Source organism: Carcharhinus amblyrhynchos, chromosome 7, assembly GCF_965287045.1.
Source record: "Carcharhinus amblyrhynchos chromosome 7, sCarAmb.v2.hapA, whole genome shotgun sequence".
NCBI lineage: Eukaryota > Metazoa > Chordata > Chondrichthyes > Carcharhiniformes > Carcharhinidae > Carcharhinus > Carcharhinus amblyrhynchos.
In genome coordinates, this window is record NC_137330.1 from 21,828,246 (window position 1) to 21,838,468 (window position 10,223).

Below are 10,223 nucleotides of genomic sequence, written 5' to 3' on the forward strand. Positions count from 1 at the left end.
TCAGTTATTTTATGTATTCCTATAATGCATTTTTAAAATATTAAAGACAAAGATGAAAATACTCAGCCCCTTTTAACCTATAAAATTGAGAAGCATTTATAAATTAAGATGTATCTTTTTTCTGTATTAAAATGCTAATGTGTGTGGAACAAAAGATGCATATAACTTGCATTCTGGCTTCATCTAGCTGGTAAATTCACAGAATATTGGCTCTGCATTGTGAGTGAGGCTCATCAATGTCAAATTCATCTATTCTATGTGGAATGTGTACAACTTACAACAGCAAAAACTATGCACAGCTGTCAAGAGTTTGGAGCTATGAGTTACTAAACCAGAAGAGGAAAAATATGGAGCTGAGCAGCTTTCAGCGACATTACAACATTAACTACATATTAAAAGCACTTAGTTAGCTATAAGGCACTTAGGGATATCCCGAGGTCATGAAGGGAGCTAGATAAATAGTATTTCTTTTTTTGAGCATGATTTGAAAATATGCTCTTCAGTGCTTTTATTTCTTGTTTCAATTTAAGCTTGATTGCAGAATAGATACACGGGGTCATCTTTTTTCTTTACGGTGAACTTCAAGTATTATTGACATGGTTACCTAAGAACTAGATAAAAATTAGTGTGCAGTATTTTCTTTATTCCTGCATCTCCCTCACTCACTCCATTCCATTTTCAGTGAGAGCTATTGGCTTCACACATAGATGCTTTAAGAGGCTTATCACAAAACCGCATTAAGACAGCACTAGTCTTAAGTTAGATTTCTCTTTCCTCAACACAACTATTGACTTTCCATCTTTTTCCAACATGACAAGTTCCTGTAGCATGTCTAATCCAGTCAAGAACAAGCATACAAAAAGACAAGCATTTTAAACAAAGTACCAGAAACTGTCAATGTAGACAGTTCATCTGGGAGTTAACAAAACTATGCTTTTGATGAGGACAGATAAGGCACATTTCACAGACACTCTCTCTCTTCACCACCACTCTCCCCCCCCCCCCGCCCCCGCCAAGCATTTGCTCCTTTCAGGATCACACGTTATTCCACCCTACCCCTCCAGCCTCCATTAAGATCTTAATTTGTGACCACCCGGAAGTAGCAGAAAACATTTCTCACTGAACTACCTTCACTATTTTCCTTCCTTAGCCTCTGTACTAAGCAACTTGGGTGATTTCAACCTCCATCTTCCTTTCTTACCCATCCACCCCACCATCCCCACAAACACTGCAACCAACCCCCTCACCTCCAGTCCATGTTGCCTCTCCTGTTTTAAGCTCTCCCTCCAAATAAACTCTCCATTCTACATCATAACTGCTCCCTTGACTTTGCCACCCGACGTAGCCTCACAAGTCCCTTCATCGGAATTGCGGATTGGGCCATCTCTGATTCGTTTATTGCATAACACTCCACCTTTCCCACAACCCCAACCTACACCCTAAAGCTACTTTATCTGTTCCTGGAAAAACATCCTTGCATTTTTAAAATAGCAATGTCAACTCTGACCCTCCATCCACCATGCCATTTCTGCAGCTACAAGTCTGCCCAACCTTACCAGCAGCTTCATCTTGGATGCCCAGCCCCTGTTAAACACATTACTCTCACCCACCCTAATCCTTCCACCTGATATGGCCTTCATCTTCACTCCCTTAAGTTAAGGCGTCTTACTGCGGTTACCCTAGTCCAACGCCGGCATCTCCACATCAGTACTGCATAGTGGCAGCAATGTGTACCATCCACAAGATGCACTGTAGCAACTCACCAAGGCTCTTACAACAACACCTTCCAATCCCTTGACCTTCACTACCAAGGACACGGACAGAAAATACATGAAATTGCTATCACCTGTAAGTTCACCTCCAATGAGGAGAGACTGAGGGATTTGGGGTTGTTTTCGCTAGAAAGAAGGCAGCTAAGAGGGGATCTTATTGAAACATATAAGATGATTAGAGGTTTAGATAGGGTGGATAGTGATAGCCTTTTTCCTTGGATGGAGAAAGCTAGCACGAGGGGGCATGGCTTTAAATTAAGGGGGGGTAGTTATAGGACAGATGTCAGGGGTAGGTTCTTTACCCAGAGGGTGGTGACGGATTGGAATGCCCTGCCTGCTGCAGTTGTAAATGCGCCTAGTTTGGCGGCGTTTAAGAGATCCATGGATAGGTTTATGGATGAAAAGGGATTGGTTTAGGTTAGAGGGTCATTGTTTTTTAACTGGTCGGTGCAACATCGTGGGCCGAAGGGCCTGTTCTGCGCTGTAATGTTCTATGTTCTAAGCCACATACCATTCTGACTTGGAACAATATTGCTGTTCCTTTGCTGTTGCTGAGTCAAATCCTGGGACTCCCTTCCCAAGAGCACTGTGGGAGTACCTACACCACATGGACTGCAGCATCTCAAGATGAGTGGCTTACTACTCAGTTTTGCAAACAATTTAGGGTGGGCAAAAAAATGCCAGCCTGACCAACAATGTCCAAGTCCTGTGAACAAATTAAAGAAAGGACTTATCAATTACAAAAATGTGCTCAGAGGTAGGGTTCAAGGTGTGTTTTAAAGGAGAGAAGTGAGATAGAAGTGGAGAGGAGAAAATAGATAACCATTAACAATATCAGCTTACATGGGAGCCAGGATTGGAAGTTGGTTGGTCAGCTGTTTAGTGGGACTTGGGTCATAGGTGCAGGAGCTGAGTCTCATGGACAAGATGCATTTGGGGAAGGAGAGAGTGAGGAGAAATAGTACAAAAAATATAGAAAATCTGGCCTCAGGGCCCTAACAGCAACTATAAAGGAAACTTGATGTAGTGGGCTAGTGGAAGGGAAGGAAGAGAAAGAGGCATCTGATAGGATGGTCTCGATGTTAGCAACAGAAATTCATTTCTCCTCGCACTTGTTTAGCAAGAGGGTGCAGGAGACATCAGGGTGATCCTGGAACAGAAACACTGCAGTCCAGCTGGATCTGTCAGTGAATGGCTAAATCGGTTCTCTGCCACATACGTTCAACTTAAGTAAGAAGTCTCACAACATCAGGTTACAGTCCAACAGATTTAATTGGTAGCAAAAGCTACTATCTTTTGGAGCACTGCCACTCACCTGATGAAGGGGCAGTGCTTTGAAAGTTAGTGGCTTTTGCTACCAAATAAACCTGTTAGACTTTAACCTGGTGTTGTGAGAATTCTTACTATGCAGTACATCAGTGGTGGAGGGAATGGAAATGTAAGCTAATAGATGTAGTGCCAATCAAGCTGGTTGCTTTTTCCTGGATAGCACACAAGAAACAATGCTTTTCATGTGTACCAATACATGTGACAATAATATACCAAATCAGTATCAAGTTTCATGAGTGTTTTTGGAGCTATCAGACTTCTGCCTCGTAGATAGTGATCGCGCTTCGATATGATTTATTGTCACATCTATTGGTATACAGTGAAAAGTATTGTTTCTTGCACGCTATACAAAGCATACTGTTCACTGCGAAGGAAAAGAGAGTGCAGAATGTAATGTTACAGTCATACCTAGGGTGTAGAGAAAGATCAACTTTGTGTGAGGTAGGTCCATTCAAAAGTCTGATAGCAGCAGTGAAGAAGCCGTTCTTGAATCACTATGCGTGTTCAGACTTTTGTATCTTTTTCCTGATGGAAGAGAGTATATTTGGTGTGCATGGGGTCCTTAATTATGCTGGTGCTTTTCCAAGGCAGCAGGAAGTGTAGACAGAGTCAATGGATGGGAAGTTGTTTTGCATGATGGATTAGGCTTCATTCACGACCCTTTATAATTTCTTGCAGTCTTGGGCAGAGCAGGAGCCGTGCCAAGCTGTGAAATGACAGAAACAATGCTTTCTATGGTACATCTGTATAAGTTGGTGAGAGCCATAGCGACATGCAAAGTTTCCTTAGTCTTCTGAGAAAGTAGAGATGTTGGTGGGTTTTCTTAACTATAGTGTCAGTATGGGGGACCAGGATAGGTTGTTGACCTGGACACCTAAAAACTTGAAGCTCTTGACCATTTCTACCTCATCCTCATTGATGGTGCATGTTTTCCACTATGCTTCCTGAAGTCAATGACTATCTTCTGCGTTTTGTTAACATTGAGGGAGAGATTATTGTTGTCACACCAGTTCACCAAATTCTCTCACTCTTTCCTATACTCTGTCTCATCATTGTTTGAGATCCGACCCGCTATGGTGGGAAAATCAGGAGGTGAGTTACGTAGAAAATAGAAGGGGTAGGGGGCTATTTAGCCCTTTTGAGTCTGCTCCACCATTCATTTTGATCATGGCTGATCATTAAATTCAATATTCTGATCCTGCTTTTCCCCATATCCTTGATCCCTTTAACCCCAAGAGCTATATTCAATTTCTTCTTGAAATCACAGCTTCTTTTTATGCAAGTGAATTCCACAGATTCACCACTCTTTGGGTGAAGAAATTTTTTTTCCTCACCTCAGTGAGGTTTACCCTTATCCTCAAACTACGACCCCTAGTTCTGGACTCCACCACTATCAGGAACGTTCTTTCTGAATCAATTTGTCTAATCCTGTTTCTAAGTTTCTTTGAGTCCAATGATGTGTGGGTTAGGTTGATTTGCCAGGATAAATAGCCCCTTCATGTCCCAGGACGCGTAGGTTTGAGGGATTAGTGGAGCAATTATGTGGGGTTATGGCTGGGTGGGATTGTTGTCAGTGCACATTTGATGGACCAAAATGGCTTCCTTCTTTACTGTAGGAATTTTATGATTCTATGAGATCCCCTCTCACTCTCACTGACTGCACATAATACCTCACCAACACCCTGTACAATTAAAAGAAAAATATCCCTACTCTCAAACCTTCTTGCTCTGAAATGTTAACCCTCCCAGGATGTTGAGTGTGGGGGATTCAGTGCTGGTAATGCCATTGAATGTCAAGAGGAAATGGGCAGAATTTCACTTGTTGGAGGCGGTCATTGTCTGCATATGGCATGAATGGTACTTGTCTCTTATCAGCTCAAATTTGAATGTTGTCCAGGTCTTTCTGCATATGGGCACAGACTGCAAACGATGCTGAACATTGTGCAAACATCAGCATGAAACCATTGTCGATTATCAGAAAAACCCATTTGGTTCATTCATGTTCTTTAGGGAAAGGAGTCTGCTGTCCTTACCTGGTCTGGCCTACACACGACTCCAGAGCGACAGCAATGTGGTCGACTCAACTACTCCTGGGCAACTAGGGATGAGCAATAAACGTCGGCCAGCCAGCAACGGCCATGTCCGGCAGATGAATTAAAAAATATATATATTTTCTCTGGCATTAAGAGTACATACCCATTATCGTTGTACTGTCTCTGATCGCCAATCTAACTCCCTATCCAAACCAGCAGGTTGCCTCCAGTCTCTAGTGCTTTCACCACTTGTTAACAGTCTCTTAATACAAAAATCTTGAGAAATGTCATCTGCAAGTCCATTTTATCTAACATCGATGGACACTGTCCTACTTGTCATGTTAGTTCCCTTTTCAAAAGCTAATGGCAGTATTATTTCATACTTCCTGTCTCCTACCCTCCTTAGGAGTGAAATTGGCCATTTTCCAATCATGACATTTCCTCTAATATCCTGGGGTGGTGTTTTAGTGGCCACAAAATACACAGGGCACCATTAACAGATCGTCCCATGGGCTTCGTGCAGCGAATGTTTCCTCATCGAGGGAAGAGGAACAGGAGTTTAAAATGCATGATCTGAGGTATTGTAGGTCCATGGCATTGGCTTGAGTTATTGTTAGCCACAAACTGAGTCCTTTCCTTTATTTCAGTAAAGCACCGTTGTACTGGCCTTGGTGAGGTTATTATAGGTGGAACGCTGGATATTTCTCCAGCACTGTTTTTTCCTGTACTGTAACCATGATAACACTTCCAAACAAAAGCACTTAATTGGCTGTGAAGCACTTTGGGATGTCCTGTTGATGACTGAAATGTGCTATGAATGGATCGAGTAGGTTCCTTCTCTAGATTTATTATTTAGTTGTACTCATTTCTCTGGTATTTAACTCAGATTCCTTATTGTGAAAGCTGATAATGAAGGCCTGAATTTTCACTGAGTCTCGGTGAGGATGGGTTCTGCGCCTTAGTCAAAATGTCACCAAAGGCCCAAACCTGGAAGTTCTGCCCCGAAAATCTACCATTTTCACTAGGAGGAGGAACAGGGGCAGGACACAGTGCACAACATCTGAATTTCATGGAGGCAGCAGCATGTTTAAAAGTGCAATTGCCTTCAACAGAAGGTATTTGACAAGGTGCCACATCCAAAGTTATTGTTTAAATTAAAAGGTGATGGTGTAGGGGGTAACACACTGGCATGAATTGAAGATAAGTTAGAATCAATGCTGAGTCGCAACTTTTTACACTTTATGTAAATGACTTGAATGAAGGGACTGAAGAGTGGTTGCTAAATTTGCTGAGGACACAAAGAAAGGTAGGGAAGTAAACTGTGAAGTGGAGTCTACAAAGTGACATAGGTTAAGGGAGTAGACAAAACTCAGGCAAATGGATTATAATGTGGGCAAATGTGAAATTGTCCATTTTGGCAGGAAGAATAAAAAAAGCTTATTACTTAACTGGTGAGAGATCGCAAAGCTCTGAGTGCACAGGGATCTGGGTGTCCTCGTGCATGAATCACAAGAGGCTAGTACATGTACAGCAAGTAAGTAGGAAAACTAATAGAAAGTTGTCATTTATTTTGAGGGGAATTGATTACAAATATAGGGAGGTTATGCTTCAGTTATACAGGGATTTGTTGAGACCACATCTGGAGAATTATGTACAGTATTTAAGGAAAGATGCATATACATTAGAAGTGGTTCAGAGAAGGTCCCATTGAAAAGGAAACAGTAAGTTTCTAAGGTAAATGAATGGTATGTGGAGCTTCAAACAGTAGAGAGTGGGGCTTGATCTGGGCCTTAAATAGTTACTCTAAAGTTACAAGTGCTTTTTTCCTTGTAATTCTTTTGGAGCAACTACGAGTGTAAAACTGGCAGAATCATCTGAAGTTGGCAATTTAAAATCACTTCGTCAGATGGTTCCCAGTGCAGTGCAATGTCCAGAGCAAGTTAGCACTTTTGGATGATTGCCAGGTAAACCCTTCCCAGAAAATTCTCCAGCACATCTTTGGGGTATCCCCCAAATCCAATGCTGGGGAGCTGGAAGTTACAGGCCTTCGAAAACAGAAATAAAGCAGCTTTTGGCACGCCAAGAATAGAGAACTAGAAATTAACAAACTGTCACTTTCATGATGCTTTTCACAACCTTAGGATTTCCCAACTGTTTTGCAGTCATTTAAATACCTTTGAAGTCACCACTGTTATGCAAGGAAACATGAGAAATATGCATAAAGTTTAACAAACATGTATCTTAATTACTTCCCAATCAATATCATGCAAACAATTCTCTAGTCATCACACTGCTGCTTGTGGCAGTTAGCTATGCACACAATCCCTGCATTACAAGAACGACTACACTTCAAAAGTACTTCATTTCAGCCAATGACTTGACCAGAGTCTATCTGCCTGCTTACCTATTCTCTATGACAACATCTCTACCAAGCAGAGTCCATTTGCCAACTGATGAGCATTCCTTTCTCATAAAAGTATAATTTGTTGTTCCCTTTCATTTGGTATGCTTGCAAATTCTTCTGATGAGCGCAAGACAAAAAAAACTTTGATTATGTGTCTTTTTTCAAGCAATATTCTTCCATGAAATAGTGCCATGGCTTTTTTTATATCCATCTGAGTGGGCAGACCAGGCCTTGGTTTAACATATCATCCAATGATACCTCTCACTGTCGCAATCCTTCAATATTGCAACACAAGAGTGTCAACTTTGATGTTTGTGCTCAAGTCCTGGGGTAGATCTTGAAATAAAAACCTTCTGTTTCAGAGGCCATGGCAATCTGTTTTTACTGGTGGCCATTTCAGAATAAATTTCTGCTGGACACCAAGAAATTCCAATTTTTTCTTTAACTCGAGCTATTGAATTTTTTAAGTTCACTCAAAACATAGGCTCTGTTTAACATTTCAAATAAAATAATTAGGATAGGATAGGATTGGAGAAAGACCGATGGCCTACGTCAGTGCTGTAAACATCGTGCAATCATGGGTGGCAAGTAGATAGGGTGGGCTAAAGGAACAACAGCTAGATTCTCTAAGATGACAGCTTATGGGCCCACTGAAGAATGCCTAGGGTAGAGTAAAGTGAAACCGTAGAGTCATGAATTTGCTTTGGTGTGGAAGGAAGATCAGCATATGAATTGCAATGAATGAAGAGGATCAAAGTAATGTTGCAAAATGGGTGTGATTGCTGCACTGATTTTTTTCCCCCATGTCCCTACATGGATTCCTGTGTGAAGAAGTTCTTCTCCACAGTGAAAGAGAACTCTGACTTTTATATATCTAACCAGGATATATGGTGTACTTTTCTGTGTGATCATTGTCAGAAACAGTAGTACCAATGCTGATCAAAAAATTTAAGCCGAGTTCAATAATTCCTGTTCGTAATCTCTGCCTTCATTTTGTTTCCTCAATCCACACGCAAGTTCCAATTTCACATTCAGTTTTTCTCTACTTTTGCTTTCAAATGCAAGTTGTTCATCATTCTGCCAGTCACACCTCCTCTAGACACATCTTTTGTTTCCTTACTTGTCTCATTACCACTCCCTTTGCCACCAACTCTTTCATCATTTAATCTTTCCTTTCTTCCACCTTATAAAAGAACTTTCTCACTTGTTCTTTTTTTATCCTCTTCACCATTCACTTGCTTAAAACCTAACTTTTGGAAAATTTTTGAAAAAATACTCTTCACTGATTGATATAAAACAGAAAATGCTGGCAATACCCAATCAGGCACTATTTGGCTTGGTTTTCTATTATATGTGAAAGATGGCTAATATGCTAAACAGAAGCGGTTTTCTGCAGAATTTGATCAATAAGTTTATCTTGAGTTAACTGGGTACTTGAACATTTTTCTAAAGAACCTTATAAGTAGATAGGTGACCCCAATACAAATACAAGACTCAAATCATTTAATAGAACAACAGAAGTTGGGAAGGTATTTGTAACACCACTTAGTTTGCAAAATGGTTGGTATCCTTTTCAGGGAAGGATATTCACAGAGGGAGAGGCCTTGTCAGATTTAGTAACAATGCAGTTACAAGTACCAAGGGAGACTGCAGTCAGTATAGTCAGAAACACAGGGTGAGAGAGAGAGACAGAGAGACCACAGTGCTATCATACTGGACCAGGCTTCTAAATGTTTGGTATGATCCAGTAATGGACCAATAACTTTTTATTTAAAAGCAGACATCTGCATCTGACGTGCTGTAACCTGCAAGGCTGCAGACCAGGTAGGATTAAAGTGAGCAGCTAGTTTAATTTTCTTCTTCTTTTAGCTGGCACAGACACAATGGATTAAATGGCTTCTTTCTGTAGCGCAGCTTTTCTATGCATAACATAGAAGCAAAATAACTTATAATTTCTCCACCAGAAATGAATGTTGGGTATATCTGCAATTCATATTGTGACAGTCCCATGACCCTGTCCCCCCCACCCCCCCGCCGTACCTCCCATTTTCAATGCATTGGTAGAGCACGGTGTCCATTCAGAGCTGGTTTGGAGTTGCAAACATGGACGTGGAATTGCGTCAAATTCTGTTGGAGATACTAGACCAGCTTTTCCTCCTTTCTAGGTTGGCATACATCACAGTCAGACAGCTCTGGATCTGTCAATAATCCAGGAAACGTTGCTTCAGGTGCAAAAAGTATTCTCAATGATTTTCAAGTACCTACTTTAACACTAATCTAGAAACACTACTGCTTCATGAAGTTCTACAGCACACGGTGACTGTATCTACCTCAGAACTCAACTACTCGGTCAACTTTCTCTTCCTGAGCTACTAACCCTTAAGCCCGTACTCCTGCCAGCGTAGGTAACTATTATAATGCTCTGTGAACAACTCCAGTTGAGAAGGGGGAGGTCGCAATTCACTGTGGAAGTGACAACTGACCAACACACCTTATTTGAGTCGCTGACCTTGAGAAGACGGTCTTTCAGATGCAATACATTTTGCACTGTCTCTTCTGCCATGCCTGGCTTCTCATTGGTGAGCAGGGTCTCCTGAAGCTGCTACTCTGAATGAACTTAACCTACACGCCCGGAAACGCGTTTCACCCACCCCACTCCCCATTTAACACAGGCGCAACGCGCAG

The 10,223-nt window shown here is 41.4% G+C and overlaps 1 protein-coding gene across 1 annotated transcript in view; it reads right to left on the reverse strand.

Moving 5' to 3' along the window:
- The window catches only part of eloal (elongin A, like), a 66,527-nt gene extending 56,393 nt beyond the window's left edge, over positions 1-10,134 (reverse strand). Inside the window, exon 1 of the mRNA XM_080193241.1 lies at positions 10,030-10,134. Within this exon, the coding sequence (XP_080049367.1) occupies positions 10,030-10,101 (72 nt within the window). The 5' untranslated portion in view covers positions 10,102-10,134. The remainder of the gene's footprint in view (positions 1-10,029) is intronic.
- Positions 10,135-10,223: the final 89 nt, after the last annotated feature.